Source organism: Bidens hawaiensis, unplaced genomic scaffold (assembly GCF_021521415.1).
Source record: "Bidens hawaiensis isolate Kalapana, Puna unplaced genomic scaffold, B.hawaiensis_p1.1 tig00007840_1, whole genome shotgun sequence".
In the NCBI taxonomy this organism is placed as follows: Eukaryota; Viridiplantae; Streptophyta; class Magnoliopsida; order Asterales; family Asteraceae; genus Bidens; species Bidens hawaiensis.
In genome coordinates, this window is record NW_027491543.1 from 183,323 (window position 1) to 200,582 (window position 17,260).

Below are 17,260 nucleotides of genomic sequence, written 5' to 3' on the forward strand. Positions count from 1 at the left end.
TGTTTTTGGCCATCGAAACTCATCTTTTCTTCAAGAATGTATTTTAAACTAATTTTAAGTATTTTATCAACTTACTTGGTGTGTCGGAATCCAACTTGATCTTATAACAAGCTTGGACCGGTGAAACCAAATACTCACTTAACGGATGTTAAGGTTCTTCATAATAGAACTATATACTTGGTTAAGTCTTTCGATTTTATTGAGTTATCTCAAAACATTTTGGAAAGTTAACTTTGAGTTTAGTTAATTATCTAGACCCAAGTTAACAAAATCCGAACACTCGATTAAAACCTTGTTTTGGTGTTCATATACCCAAAGGGTCTTGCATTAGTGCATTATAACCCATATAAGTTACTTAACATAAGTTGAGTAATAATTATGAATGAAATACCAAGACCCGGTTTCGAGTAAACTTACTTTTTTTTTACATGTCTTTAATTTCCTGTAAGGCCTCGAACCCGGTAGCCCTACTTTCGTGTTGGATTTACTCATAAACGCAGTTCTAAATATCAGAGTTAATTAAAACATTCGCGGAATATAAAAGCTTTCATAAAACATTTCATAACAAAACACGTATTGTCTTAAAACATCATTTTGTCTTTCAAAATTAACGAAACATTAAACTTAAACGTCTTGAGTCTTCCGATGCCAGCCTCTTATTCGGTGCCACGTGTCTCCTCAAGCGAGCTGCCTCATCCTACTCACCTGCGTGCATACTAAAAGTCAGCTACGCTGAGTGAGTTCTAGTTAATCACATAATCATACAATACCTTCTTACATTTCATACTTAACCTCTTAACTTTCTTTCATACACACATAATTGCATATACTTTCATTCTTACCTTCATACTTTCTTTACATACATAATTATACGTTTTAAAGAGCCTTTCGCCCTATAACCTCACAGATATTATAAGGGTCTGGTCCCTAACATCACAGATATTATAAGGGTCTGGTCCCTAACATCACTGATATTATAAGGGTCTGGTCCCTAACATCACAGATATTATAAGGGTCTGGTCCCTCTTTCTTCGAATATTAGTAGGGTTCGGTTCCCTAGTTCTCGAATATTAGTAGGGTTCGGTTCCCTAGTTCTTGAATATTAGTAGGGTTCGGTTCCCTAATTCTCGAATATTAGTAGGGTTCGATTCCCTCTTCGTTACCGTACATCCATCCTTTCCTGCTTTTATTAACTTTATCACATTCATACACATAAGCATACATATCATACTTACCTTATACTTAGCGTTACAACCTGACAGTACGTGCAATATCCGAAGATCGTTCACGTACCGTCAAGCCATCATTCATACATATCACATCATTCACATAAGGCATACACTTATCTCTTAGGATAAGCGTATTAACAAACATATCGAGTATGCACACAGCCCCGAAAACATAACACATAAATGGGGCTAGAAACTCACCTGAACACGGTTACGTTCACCGTTAATCGTAATCCCTTTCCTCAGTTGTGCACGACTGACTGTATAACAAGTATACATATCAATTAACTATCACTACTTATATCATCTTTCTAATCTTAATTACTACCCACAACGAACGGGGGGTCCGGGGGCAGTCATCAGGCGAACTTAGCTTTAGGCGAAGTTAAACCTTAGGCGAACTTAGCTTTGCAGGCGAAGTTGTCATCAGGCGAACTTAGCTTTAGGCGAAGTTAAACCTTAGGCGAACTTAGCTTTAGGCGAAGTTAAACCTTAGGCGAACTTAGCTTTGCAGGCGAAGTTGTCATCAGGCGAACTTAGCTTTAGGCGAAGTTAAACCTTAGGCGAACTTAGCTTTAGGCGAAGTTAAACCTTAGGCGAACTTAGCTTTAGGCGAAGTTGTCATCAGGCGAACTTAGCTTTAGGCGAAGTTGTCATCAGGCGAATTTAGCTTGCAGGCGAAGTTCATCAGGCGAACTTAGCTTGCAGGCGAAGTTGTCGGCTGCAGCTACTGTTCGTCCTTAATCATCTTCTTTTCTTAACCAAACAACTCGATTTAGGTATCCACGGAACCGTCTGACCAGCGCCTACAAACCCCAACCATCAAATCGGCCTAACATCGATGTTTAAGGGGTGCGATTTAGGCATATAGGTTACGGGTTCTTTTATCAATCGATTAACCCATCAAATCGTAACCATTTTCAGTAAGTTTAGCTTTGTTGGATTCGTTTTTACCATACAAACACCGATCTATCATTTCTATACTAATCCAAACCTAAACGAACATGTTCTCGATATAAACGTACCGTAAATGAGTCGAACTACGAACACGAGCTGGTCTTGTTGCTTTGGTTCGTCACGACGATCTAGCACCAACGAGCTCGGGTCCTCGCCTTTGGATCTTGGTTCGGGTTGTGTGTGTTTTGGAGTGTGTAGAGATTAGGATGGATAAATGGATGGAATGGAAAGGATTGGGGTTTTAGGGGGTATTTATACTCCCTTAAGCCCATGGACCGAAGGCCCATATTTCCTTTTGGTCCATATCTAATCCCATCTAATTATCCTACTAAGTCTTCATATTTTGCTATTATTATTATCGTTCCACTAACTCGTTTATTTCACCCGACAAAATAATATAATAAATATTACTTTAGAAATTTCGGGATGTTACATTTCCCAACTATGTATATTTTTAAACCATGAACTTCATTATTTACTTTACTTGTCATATTTTACTTTAAACCCTTCCAAGACTACCTACTAACTTAAGACCCATTTAATCTAGGTCTTGCTCGCTAAACCCGATCTCCAATTATTCACGAATCAATCTTTCAAGTTATTTAGTTAACGTGAGTACATTTCATCCCCCGTTTTCACTTTTATCTTTTGGGGGTAACATGCATACTTATTCAAACAAAAATGATTTATATTATACTCATTTCTCAAACCACAAACTTTAGGGTATATGATGCTAGAATACTTGCTCTATTGTGTGTTATATGTCTCATATGCTTTACGTGCGCGAATGTTTATTTTTATGTTGTTGTTGAGCCTCATTAAGTATGATCATACGCTCCCCTAACTACTTAGCCTTGTGCTAGTAGAATAGGGCCTCATTATCCAAGTATGCCGGTTGTTACCGATTAGAAAGGATCCTCATTTACATATGTTTTATATACCATGATTGATGCTTTTATTTATAGTCTCATATACGTTTGTGGATTTTTGCCCATATTATATATACTTAAAACTATGAAATTGCTCACCAAAATATATGTTGACAAATGTTATTTTATGCATTGTTACAGGTTTGATTATTACTTGAGTTGGAGTTCAAAGACGTCATTCTATTTGATACCGCTAGGATATTAGAAGAATGAACAATATCTATCTTTTATATTTTGGTGTTTATTTGTATGAACCATATGTGTTACTTTGATGATTGAATGAAATTAATGAGTTGATTAAATATTATCACTTTAATAGTGTCTTGTGTATTTTTCCAATCACGTTGCACCCCGGCATGTTCCGCCGCCTTTGGTTGGGGTGTGACAAGTAATGCATTTGGAACTGTCATTTATGCTTCCAGTTGAAGTGTAAATGTATAGTCAAAAAGTCATAATAGCCAAATACCCCTTAATCAGAATCAAAATTAATGTATCAATGGATTGCCCTTGATCATTAAGACCATAGTAATGAACACTGCATAATGGTTGTCATCGCCCTCTTTTGCAACCTAAATCAAGAATAATAATAATCATCAACTTTCCATGTCAACTCAAATGTAACCTATTCAATTTGCATTCAAATATAACCACTAAAACTTTCCTGTTGTTTTAGAATGTTGAGGTATCCATGTGCAAGAAGCATTTCACTACATAAAACCTACACGTAAATAAATAAAGTTAATCAAACATATTTTGTTGGTCAATGAGTAAATCCTATCCGGCCCGTTATATGAACATAAAAAACCCGTTTAACTTGTTGCCGAAAACCCATCGGACCCAATAACTCATATGATTCTTCCCCTAAATAGTCAATCTTCTTAGTTAATCGAGAACCCATAATGTTGACAAACTTATGAGAATTTTCATAATATAAAGCGTTGACTTTTCCATTAGTCAAATCATTTTTGTGTGTATAGTGACTATAGTCCAGTTGCAAACTTTATTATAACCTTTAAATAAATAGGTTGATTTATTATACTTCAACTACATTTATGATTTTACCTTCTCCCTGGGACAACAGGGTATTAAAATGAATAAGGAGCACATCTGAATTCATGGATATAACTCTTTCAAAAGCAACATCACCATAAAGGTGTATGGTGGAATTGGGTAGTTTTATATCAAAAATCACTCCAAGCCAACTCCTCATACGACTTTAGGATTTCTCCTCTCCTGTAGCTTCATCTTTCAATGCTTCTTGCATTATTTCAAAAATTGATCTTGTTAGTTGCATATACTATAAATGTTTATTAGAGAGGTAGATTTGATCCATATGATCCGCTAGAGCTAAAATAAAAACCAAAATTGACTTACTCAAGATTAAACAGGTCGAGTGCTCCAAGATTCTAAAATGTGAGCACACATTAGTACAATAAAACTAAACTACTTACATCAGTCATGCCATTAATCTTGAATGTAAAGTTTTCACTTTTAACAGAATTCAAGAAAAATGAACCTTGAAGCTATGATACTTATTAACATCCTGATTCCATTGCTAAAGTCCAATATTCTTTCAGTTGGAACAACCATCAACATTCACTGACATCAATTTCAAACGAATGATGAAAAAATTATAATTGAAAATACTTTATCTACACTTACTTACAAGACCACTATTCGAGATTCAAAATCAACTCAATTTCAAACACATGCAAACATACTAAACCTCCATCTACCAACACTCAACAATTCACATAACACCCAAATGAACAGTAAAAATCATATGATGAAACCAACATGAGTTCAATTTCAGACGGATGCAAACCAACATTCATTGATTCACGTAGTATAATATCCTTAAAACACGACAATATGGCTATTAACTTACCGTAAATCTACTACTATAAAAATTCAGTAAAGCATATATAACAACAGAACGTGCTATAGTAAACAACACTCACCTAGCGAAAGAAGCCCTACAAAAACATGAATACGTAGCGCACCTGCATACACCTACAAAAACAAATATGATAAAAAGCATACGAAGCACTGAATATAGTTATAATAGAATTAGGGTTTCAACTGAAATACCAAGGTTTACATATAAATCAGATTACATAATTTGAATTACATGTAATCTGATTCGTTAATTGAACCTGTGAATAGAATTACAAAGATTGATTGATTAAACATGATTGAACCTGTTAATCGATCGAATCCGATTGAACTGCGAATCCCATTGAATCTGTTTAGGTGAGACGATTGAATATGTGAATACGGGTTATAAAGGTGGTTTGATAGTTACCTGGAATTTTGTTTAATATGTGACTGCTAGGTTTAAAACCAATCATTTGGGTGGTGATAAAAACGTAATGTTAAACAACTGGAATTGATTTTGATTTTGAACTGGAATTATTAAAATAATTAAAAAAAAGTTAGAAATTGCCATGTGGCATTTTAAAGAGAGCTGATTAAACATAGGAGTGAAAGTTGTTGAAAAATCCACTCTTTTATTATATAGGTAGATTCCCATTTTGTTCTATCATTATTACACTACAACACTATCTGAAACGCTAGAAATTTATATTTCTTGATGCATTACTTATTATTTTCTTTTATTAATAACATTTAGATCCGTGGTAAGTATTTGGCACACCAATTACTATTACATGAGTTCGAAACCCATGCTGAGATTTCATTCGTCTCAATTATTTGATGTTTCGGGCTTAAATCCAAGATCTCTCTATGAAAAAAAACCATAACCATCTCCGCTAGCCGATGGTAATTCATTACTTATCTAACACATTTTTTTACGCAATGGGAATTTAAATTTTCATATAATATGTAGGGTCGAGATACTATGCAATAATGCATTAATATACGATAGGTACGCGAGCGCTCAAAGGAAAAAAAAATACTAAAACTAAAACGTTCAAAAGCGGTTTTCGTGAATAAAAGTAACAAGTTGATCGATTAACGATCCAAAACTGTTTATTTCGGTGAACCAATGATTAATTGGATATATATTGACGATTTCGAGATCTGTGATGTGAATTCATAGATCGATTTCATGAATATAAGTATTCTTGTATTCTTGTACGTTAATCAATTATTGTATTGCATCTTTTCTTATAATAGGGGTGGGTTAACGTACAATATTGGCTTATCGTACATTAGGTACGTGACATTCCAGAGCGTTTGATTAAAAACGCGGGGTGGTAATTTCGTAAATAACCCAACAGTAGTTCGCGATCAAAATTCGTCGATTACAAATCAACTCTGATCCAAATTCGGAACTTGTCGCTCAATCTAATCCAATTTCTAAACTCTAATCACAGCTTAAAGTATGAAATCTCTAAAGTTAAAAACCAAATCAAAATTGAACGTCGTTGAACATCAAGAAATCTTCAAATTGATAAAAAATTGATGATTTAATCAATCGAATTGATGTGTAAGAGGCTTTAGAATCATCAATCGATTATGGAATTGCAGAAATAACGCACTCAATCGAGCTCTGATTAGGGCTCAAAATATTATGTTTAAACGTTCTGAAACAAAACTGAAGACCTTTAAACGTTCTGACCAAAAAAGAGCATCTTTAAACGTTCTAATACGTTCAATGAAGTTCTGGGTGTTCAAAAAACAATGAACATCTTTAAACGTTCTAATGCGTTCTAAGAAGTTCAGGTTGTTAAAAAAAGTTTAGAAGTTCTGATAAAGTTTAGAAGTTCTAAGAAGTTCTGGTTGTTCAAAAAAGTTTAGAAGTTCTGATAAAGTTTATAAGTTCTAAGATGTTCTGAGTGTTCAAAAAATTTTAGAAGTTCTGATAAAGTTTAGAAGTTCTGGGTGTTCAAAAAATTTTAGAAGTTCTGATAAAGTTTAGAAGTTCTAAGAAGTTCTGGGTGTTCAAAAAAGTTTAGAACTTCTGATAAAGTTTAGAAGTTCTAAGAAGTTCTGGGTGTTCAAAAATTTTAGAAGTTCTGATAAAGTTTTGAAGTTCTAAAAAGTTGTGGGTGTTTAGAACTTCTAAAACTAACAAAAAAATTAAACACCTGTAAACATGAAATTGAACACTGAAATCACTTCATATAATCTCATAATCATCAAACAATCGTCAATCGACCGTTATTTTGATTATTGATTCGATCATATGAACAAAATATGGAGCGTCTGCAACTGGGTTTCTGCAAAACTCAAAATTGATTAATCGAAACTTCAAATTGATGATTAATTGGACCAATTTCAAAGTTTAATTGATTGATTAGTTCAACAATTTCAATTTCAATTGGGTAATTTTATCAACTAACATGTGAAAAAGGCCCGACGAGGAAGATGGTGTTCACGGCGGTACCGTCGACGGTCACGATGGTGGATGCAATAGTTGGACGGTGACGATGAAGGTAGACGGAATCGATGGGAGCAGTGGATCATAGTTGATGGGAGTAGAGGATCGGAGCAGTGAAGCAGTGAATGGCCGCGTGTCTAGCGATAAAGGATTTTCGTATTCTATCATTTCTCTCTCTCTCTCTCTCTCTCTCTCTCTCTATATATATATATATATATAAGGGAGGGTTATCCTAAAAATAAGTAGTTTATAGGAAGATTAGAAATAAATTATAGCCATTGGATCATGTTAGTCAATGGTTGAGATTTAAAATTACCAATAACCGACATAGTTTCCTAGAATTGTTCTTTCACCATAATTTGTAATGCCAAATGTCAAAAATTTGTTGGTTCTTACTATTCTTAGGAAACTCCTTATTCTTATTTGAACCATTATATATATATATATATATATATATATATATAGAGAGAGAGAGAGAGAGAGAGAGAGAAAAGATCAAATAAGAAGTTTGATTATCTTAAAAAGACTAGGAAGGAGAATATTTTTGTCTAATACCTTAATATTGAAAACCCACTTAATTTAATTTCAAAAACCCACTTAAATAAAACTCACTTAATTAAAATTACCCACTTAAAATTTCACTTATCTCCTAAAATCACTACCGCCCACCGCAACCCACCGCCACCACCTTGCCGGAAAAGTCTTCGGAAATTTCGTCGGAAAATAAAACACTATGAAAAACACAATGTTAAAAACACAATGGAATAAACACTATGAAAATAAAAACACAATGACAAAAACACAATGAAAAACACAATGTAAAAAACACTATGAAAAAATATAACACACTTGTATAACACAATTTTGTAAAACACAATTTTGATAAAACACACTTTGTAAAAAACCAACGAATTTTTTTTTATTTTTATATAACAATATAGTACTCATATAAAAGATAAAAAAAACACTCGTTATTATGGTGAAATTGTTTTGAAAAATAAATGTCGTATAAAAAAGTTATGAACGTTTTAAAATGATGGGGTAATTTGACATGTACCTTGTATGTGGAGAGAGAAAGTCAACACATGTGTTATCCCTATTATGCCCTTACCTTTGTTTTACACTTTATGAACTCTCTAACCTAATCTCAACCATTCAATTTTAAAATGAATGGACAAGATTATTTCATATCCTTCTTAGGAAAACTAATCTTCTTATTATAACTCAACCCTATATATATATATATGTTTCCATCTATCTCTTTTATTTAAGTGATGGCAAACCGGGTTCTTTATATGTTGCCGGTTTCTATTTTGGAAACCTTAGGCGTCGACACGTTTTTCCACCCTTACACAAACACAACCTTTTATCCGTGTCAATTAGCCACTTGATGCCAACTAAATCAACATTTGATGCCCTTAACCCGTACACACTAAAACAGGTCAACATACACCGAAGAGAGGTTCGACTCTTCTCAAATCTTACTAAATTATTTGGCATTTATTTGTTTGTGCGTGTGTTCATGCATGCGCGTGTGTAATCTGGTTCGACTATTAAACCCGTAATCCTTAACAATTATGAGAAATTCCAAAACTTGATCAATGGATGAGAGGGGGGACAACATGGACTTCTTTTGAAGTAAGCTGTGGCAAACAGGAACAAAAGAGTATATTTTATTAAAAATGCATATCATAAAATCATGCATATTTATCTTTTAACACGAGTATGATATTTTTTTTAACCCAATGCGTATAACAGTGCATCCGAATTTCTTAACGCGTGTCAACCTTGGTGTATTTGAGGTGTTGATTGCATTTACTCTAAGACAAGTGACACCTCTAAATTGTTTTTCGCACGTCTCACTGTTTTCTAGGCATCGATTTACAATAATGATTGCAAGCGAGCTTGGATCTTAAAATGTAACGAGGACATCACTTGCATGGTTTGCACATTGTAACATGCTCTCATACACCGTGAAAGCGGAAACGTATCACTGTAATGAATTAGAGTTTATTAGTTACTAATTGAGTATGCCATTGCCTTCCTTTTACGATTTGTGATGGAAAACGAATTCGAACTTGACTAGAAAATGCGAACGGGATGTGTACAAAATTAGATTTTAAAAATTTAAGACTACTAGACATGAACATGACATTATGGACTACCAAGTTTGATTAACCAAAACATAAATACTCGTTTACCGAAAGTCTAAATACGTATTTGAAAACATTTTATTTTACTAAAATAATATAAAAACTATAAATAGTAAAACATGATTTAGGAATCATTTTGTAACTAATAGGTAGACTCGATTCCCGAGGATATACGCAAAAACCAACCGAGCAATGAGTAATCGGGCACCTAATGGTTTCAGACCGGGTATGGGAAGGTTTTACAATCTGACATGGTCTGAAATTACCAATACCCGTCTTATTCTCGTCCACCTTTATAGGTGTCACCCGTCGTATAGAAGATGTATGACCAAAAAAAAAAAAACATTTTAAAAGAATAAAAAGGCTAACTTTAAACAAGCTCTCTAATATGGCTTCTTACTTGAGATTAGAATTAACATCCCTCATGTCTAAACCAAAAACCACAAGTTATTCATTAGTATATTAAACAAAAAATAAAACACACACTAAACCAACTCATTAATCAAACAATCACTCAATCGCCTTTCGTCGACGGCTCGACACACGCGCAGAAATGCCCTTTCTTCCGCCTCCCGCTACCACTAACCGCTGCTGTCTTCGTTCTCCCGCCACCATAAAGATAATCCTTCAACAGAACCCGCTTACTGCCATCCAAAAACCTCGTTTTACCAGCCGCTTCGGTTTCATCATCCAGTTTCACCAACACAAACTGTATCTTCTGTATCTCTAACTGCAGCCGACCGATCTTTTCCGACACCCGTCTCGCCTGTTCCGACACCTTCTTTCTCCTTATACTCTCACTCTCTCCACTGTCACCGTCACCTTCGATTTGTTTAACGAATTTCCCGTTCAACTCGTATAACTTCTGGATAGCGGATTCGGCTTCCATGAGCTGACCCTTTAACGTCTCGCACTCGATCATCGCTTTTCCACGTCGGCTTTGTAGCGTGATCTCAACCTTCCGTTTCAAATCCTCAATCGTAATCTGAAGGTTTGTTAGCTTCAGAACATCCGAGTTCAACCGTTCAAGAACCTTCCGTTTGCTTTCATCACCACGAGAGTCATGGAATCTTCGAGAGGCTTCTATCTTATCGACAATGTTATCGAGGGACACGTCGGAAGCAGTGGGGTTGTGCTTGTACATGGTTTCCCAAATCTCGCCTTCGTTTGCTGTTGCCACTCGTTTGCTTACGTTGTATGATGAACATTCGGAAGCTTGATCGAGCATGATGTCTTTCGGGTCGGCTTCTGAGATCTTGGATCGTGATTTTGGCTTATTGCTGCGGGAATTTCTATAAGAAAGTTCTTCGATTTGCTTCATTGCAGTTTCTAGTTTTGCGTCAGAATCTAACTTCTGTTGCATTGAAAGCATTTGCATTTCGACGACTGCCATTTCGATAACTTTGACCTTACTTTGAAGATCTTGTAACTCCATAAATGGATCTTGCTCCATTGTTGTAGATTCACCACCCTGAAGATGTTAATTGTTAAATTACTTAATATAGTGAAAAACTCAAAAACCATTACACTTTCTTACTTTTATTTTATGAAAATGTCCCTTAACCTAATTTCGGTATATTATATGGCTTTAACTTGTAAATAGCACACGAATTTTGTACATTAGAGTATCTAAACTTGTCTAAAAATGCGTGTTTGAAGTTCTTTTTAGAATAATGACTTGGTAACTCTTAAATTGGTCAAAACTTGATGAACTAACTTAATATTTTTGTATAATAGTAATGCATTTTTTTAACCAATTTATGAGTTAAAAACTCATTATTTAAAAAAAGTTAAAGTATGTGCATTTAGATGATTTTTTAAAGACTTTAATGTAAAACAATTAGTTTAGTGATTTTTTCGTGTATTTTTTGCAAGTGTTTTTTAATCAATTTATGAGTTTAACGGTCATTCTTTAAAAACATTTAGAAGTATAGTGGTTTTTTATGCAACTAACACAAAATATTAAAATAGCATAAATTACCTTTGTGTCCTCGTTTTCAGACTCTGGGACTTTGGTTCGGACACATGTATGATCCTCTAATGATATGATGCTTTCCTTCAAAGATTCAAGAACTGGACCGTAAGCAGCCAACCGAGCTTTAAGGCCTTCATTCTCGCATTCCAAAGTGTCGGCTTTTTCTTTAAGCAGTTCATGATTCACATCTTTGTGATTATTTTCTTCTTGAAGATTTGAGCAAACTTCAGTAAGTTCACTAATCTTCTCTTCTAATAAAACTTGATAAATGTCGGAAATCTGCAAATCACCATAAACTTTTGATTCTTGCGATTCCAATAACCGAGCCTTTTCCTCTGTTTTTTCCAAATCATCCGTCGATTGCTGCAGTTTGACCATTAAGATCTGGTTTTCTTGACTCAAATGATCATTATCTTGTGAAAGTTTGAGAATTTGATTCGTTTGTTCACCGTTTGCAACTTTGACCTCGTTGTTTTCCCTCTGCAAATCATTTACAATCTCAGATAACTCGGTTTTGTCATTCTCTAAAATCATTATTTGTTGGACTGCTTCCTTGTGTTCCTTTTCTTTTAATTGCAGCATACTATTGACGTTGACTAAATCCGAATTCAGTTGATCGCGAACAGATATAACTGTTTCCAATTTCTTCTCAACCATACACATTTCTTCATGTTTCTCATCAATGTAATCCTTCAAAGCTTGAGAGAGAATACTTTGACTTAAAACCTCGGTCAATATGGTCTCGTTCTCCTCTTCTAAAGCACGATTCTTGGTCTTGAAATGAAAGTTATCTTTCAACAAAGACTCCTTTTCTTCACAAACCACCGCATTCTCCATTTGTAATGTTCTAGAAGCTTCTTGAACAACCGACAACTCATTCTGTATATTCTCTAGCTGAGTTCTTAGACCAGTTTCGTTAATATCTAACTCAGCCACTTTACATCTCAACCCTTCGTTTACTTCCGACATCTTCCGGGCCTCGTTTTGCATCCCAAGAATCTTTCCATCCCGATCACACAGCTCGTGTTGAATAACACACTTTTCCGCCTCGAGATTGGTAATTTCGGTTTTGAATTGGTTCAAAAGTGTGGCGAGAATCGATATCTCAACAACCAGCCTCATGTTTTTTTGTTCGCTTTCAACTAGGGCCAAGTTTGTACCTTCAAATGTTTTCTGTATGCTATTGAAATGAGATTCTTCCTGCTCGTTTTTGGATCCCGGGTTTAAAGAAAGACCCGCAAACTTCAACAACCGATGCATCCCGTTCTTGAATCTTTCGTTTTGATCAGATAAAGATTTAATCTTCATCTGGTCTTCACCTTTCTCTAGCTTCAACACGTTAATCAGACTTTCAGACAACTTTAACGCTTCTTGGAGCTTTTGATAATCATTAAACAGAGAAAGGTTATTATGTTCAAGATCTTGTATGCATTTCAACAACACGAAGATGTTGATTTCAGAACCGAAAGCTTTATCTAACTCTTCTTCAAATTCTTTGTTTTTGGTTTCACTTTGTTTTTCCAGGAGCTGAATTTGACTTTTCAATGCGTTCAACTGTTTGCCATTCTTTTCAGCAAAAGTCAGATGTTCTTGATTTTGTAAAGTCAAAGATGCATTCAGCTCTTTGACTTTTTCAAGTGTAGAGTCTCTTTCTTTCTCCATTAATGAATATTTATTTTCTAAATCTGCGTATTTCATCTCGAGATTCTTTAAGGTTGTTTCAGTACTTTCCATTTGTGACACTAGAATACCCTTTTCGATAATAAGTGCAGACTTTTCATCAGCAAGCAATTGACATGAATCTTCAAAACTCTTTGATTTTTGCTTCAAGATTTCAAGTTTCACATGTGCATCAAAAAGGGAGTTCTCAAGAACCGTGTTCTTCTCTGAAACTTGACTCAAATTCTCAGTTGTCACTTGTAACTGACCTAATAAATTCGCCTTTTCAACAACAATTTCAGATTTTTCTTCGGAAAGTGTTTGGTAAGATTCTTCAAGTGACTTTAACTTACACCTTACACCTTCCAGCTCAGCACCCAAATCTGATAACGAGTTTTCCAAAACCATGTTTCTCTCAAGAAGTTGACCCATGATTTCCAATTTCTTCAATAAACCTTCTTTTGCAGCTTTTTCGGTCTCCCATTCGTTTTTCATATTAAAGTTTTCATCTTGCAACTCTTTCACAGACGACCCGAAGCTTTCCGGGTTCAATCCGGCATACGCAACTTGCTCCAGAATCGACCCATGCTTTTTGTTCAGTTCGTTTAGTTCCTCTTTTAAACAGTATATTTCTTGTTGAAGAGCGTTCCTTTGGTCAACTCGAAGGTCAACCTCTTCCTCGAGCTTCCCATTGACTTCTTTCAAACTGCTGATCTCCGCCTGCATTTCTTTTAACGAAAAGCTGGAAGATACGTTGAGCACGTTAAGATTCTTGTTCTCCTCGATTTGCTTTTGTATCTCTTGTTCCAAAACTGAGTTACGAGCTTCGATTTCACGTAACACGTGGGCCCGGTTTTGTAACTCTCCCGCCATCGACCTTAATTCTTCTTGAGATTGCGCATGTAACTGTTGTAAAGTTTGAAACGCGGTTTCGGCCTCCACGAATCTTAACCGCTCTTCTTGTATAGAAGTCCATAATCTCCCCAATTCCTTCTGTTTCTCGGTAATTTCTTGACTTTGACTTCCGAGTTTGACCTCCATTGACTCTAGTTCCATGTGAAGACTCTTGTTTGAATTTTCTAGAATCAACCGTTGTTCTTCAGCACTTTTTAAAAGTAAAAGTCCGTTATCGATGTCGGTTTTGAGCCTTTCGGTTTCTTCTTGTGCACAAACGAGTCTAAGTTCAAGACTCGCGATAGTCTCCATGCATTTCTGGTATAAAACAGTTTGAGCTTCTTTCTCTTCAGTTAATTTAGCAATTGCTAACTTTAATGTTTCAATCTCTTTCTCTGCTTCTAGAAGCTTCTTCTCCAAATCTGATATCAGATTCAAAGATTGTTTGTACTGATCATAAGCAGCATCCCTCTCATCTTTCAATCGACTGATTTCATCTTTCAAATTTTGCTCATTAATTTCCCCAATTTTCTTTTCAGCCTGATGATGAAGTTGAAGACTTTCCTCCTTTTCAGCTTCTAGTTTTTGCAGCATGTCTTTTAACATTTGGGATTCAGCCTCGGCTTTACTTGCACGGTCAGCAAGTTCTCTAGATTCTTCTTGTGATTTCAAGATATCCGACTCGAGTTTGGCTAACTTATCCAAACTCTCGATATACTGCTTTAATCCAGCTTCTTTTTCATCTTCTAATTTGGCAAGTGCTTCTTTTAGTAATAAGATCTCTTTATCATTCACACCTACACTCTCGAACCGATTGTGGGTCCCGTTCTTATCATGGCTGGCATCTTCTGAATCACTGAAATTGAGGGCTTTTCTGGCGGTTACCGTTGATCCGTCTTTTAGGTCATCAGGGTCAAAACATATGCTGGTTCTTGAATCTGGGGTCTGAGGTTCATTATCAAAGGGAGAGTTAGGATTCGAGTCTTCCAACCCTGCAGGGACTTGATTCGGGAAGGCTTCGGTCATTGTTTTGTGGGCCTGGCGGAGGGCCCCGGTTGCATGATCATATCTTTCGGCTAAGGCCCGATATGCTCTATATAACTCTTCAACTAGTTTCATAAGCTCGGGTCGTTTTTTGTAGTACATTTCAGCCCTTCTAGCAAATGAATCAGCATCTTCCTCAATCAGCTTTATCATTGCCTTCACTTTGATATCCACATCTATTCATACAAAGAAGAAAAATTAATATTTATACAAGCGAAATGACAAAAAACGCGTCATATAAAGTCAGAATATGCACACTTCATACAATAGATGATGACAGAAAACATAATGCATGATTAATTACATAAAGAACCAAAACCTAAATTCTAGTTGGAAGATGAGAAAATATTAAAAGCTTTGTATACAAGTAGCTCAATATATTCAAGTACTAAATGAAAATTTCCGTTACAATAATTCCTAAATACCACAACTCGGATAAACTTGCCTAACGACGTGTCTTGATACCAACTGAAATATTCTCAAAATCAAAAAGATCTAGATGCTTAGATCAAAACAAATTTTCAATCCAAACACTGTCTTACGGAATTAAAGTGATATTTAATGATTTTCTATTCGTCTCTGAAGTCCCGACAAAGAATGTTTTATACATTTAACGCAACACGGTTTAATACAACGAAATTTTTGCATTTACACATCAAAAATCTATCAAATCATTGACATCTCAGTCTCCTATGAACACGTTGACTTCCACAACAAACAACACAACTATTGAACATACTTATAGAATCAAAAACACTATACCTGTAAGATTCTCTTGAAGCCATTTTGAATTCTTGGGGCTGATGTGGCTGTTCCACCACCACGAATACATACGCCTCGAATCCGCCTTTGACAAAGAAGCCATGGTTCCAACCTTCAAATCTAAGCCGAGTCACTAAAGCACAGTCTTCAACACAGATATAAAACTTATAAATTTAATTTCCAGAATTCTCCCTGTAAAACAAACAAATTTCATTTCATAAAGCAGATCAAACACAAATCAAAACATCAAAAAGTAAAAAAAAAAAAACAATAATTTGCTAGCTAAAACTTTCATAATTACTGTAAATTGACTAAATTCAGACTGCGCCTAGTAATTATTACTAATTATTAATCATCATAATTAACATTTATAACCAATAAACCAAAAAGCAATATTTCCTTTCCAATTATCCACAACTACCTCCAAAATCAACAAAATTAACAAAATTACTAAAATTAAACACCAATTAGCCCTAAAAGTAAAAACCAACAACCAAAATCAACTTTAAAAAACTGGGTCTTGCTCCGATCGATTGATCGATCAGAACACAATTAACCCAAAATTAACAAAATTAAACAATAATTAGCCCTAAAATTTAAAACCCAGAAACAAAATCAACTTAAAAAAACTGGGTCTTACTCCGATCGATCAATCACAACACAATTAACCCGAAATTATCAAAATTAAACACTAATTAGCCATAAAATTCAAAACCCAGAAACAAAACCAACTTAAAAAAACTGGGTCTTGCTCCAATCGATCGATCACAGCACAATTAACCCAAACCCACGATCGATCAATACCCACAAGTCAAAAAAAGTCAAAATTGGGGCAAAAACTTACGGGAATAATTGAAATTGAGCAGTGATTAGTATGGTGCAAGTGAATGAAGAGAATTGTACATCGGGTTCAACCCATTACAGGGTGATTTGATCTGGTAGTAACGGTAGTTTCTAGTAACAACTGTAATTGGTCTGTATTGTATGTTTTGTATTTGTATTCGATGATTCTTTCTTGTTGTTGTTGTTGTTGTTGTTGTTGTTGTTGTTGGTGGTGTGTAAAGAAAGGGTGGCGTGGGGTTTGCCGTTTTGTGCTTTGGAGAGAGCTGTCGGTTTGCTAATAATAATATTAAGAAGTATAAAAGGAAAATGAGGTGAAACGTAAACACAATATTCAAAATGAGACAAATTATTGTACAGTAATTGTTTGGTGAGTATGTGTTTTTAGACTACTTTTCTATTTATATTTACTTATTTACCACTCATGATTTTAACCAAAGTTGTTTTTATATTCAAAAATATTTATTTATTTT

General features: G+C 35.0%; 1 protein-coding gene across 1 annotated transcript; it reads right to left on the reverse strand.

The window, feature by feature from the left end:
- Positions 1-9,872: 9,872 nt before the first annotated feature.
- On the reverse strand, positions 9,873-16,802 carry LOC143636249 (protein NETWORKED 1D-like). Its single transcript, XM_077103895.1, has 3 exons — positions 15,948-16,802; positions 11,595-15,361; positions 9,873-11,084 (listed from the first exon to the last, which is right to left on the reverse strand). The coding sequence occupies exons 1-3, from the start codon at positions 16,048-16,050 to the stop codon at positions 10,128-10,130; spliced, it is 4,827 nt and encodes a 1,608-aa protein (XP_076960010.1). The 5' UTR covers positions 16,051-16,802; the 3' UTR covers positions 9,873-10,127.
- Between the last annotated feature and the right edge of the window lie 458 nt (positions 16,803-17,260).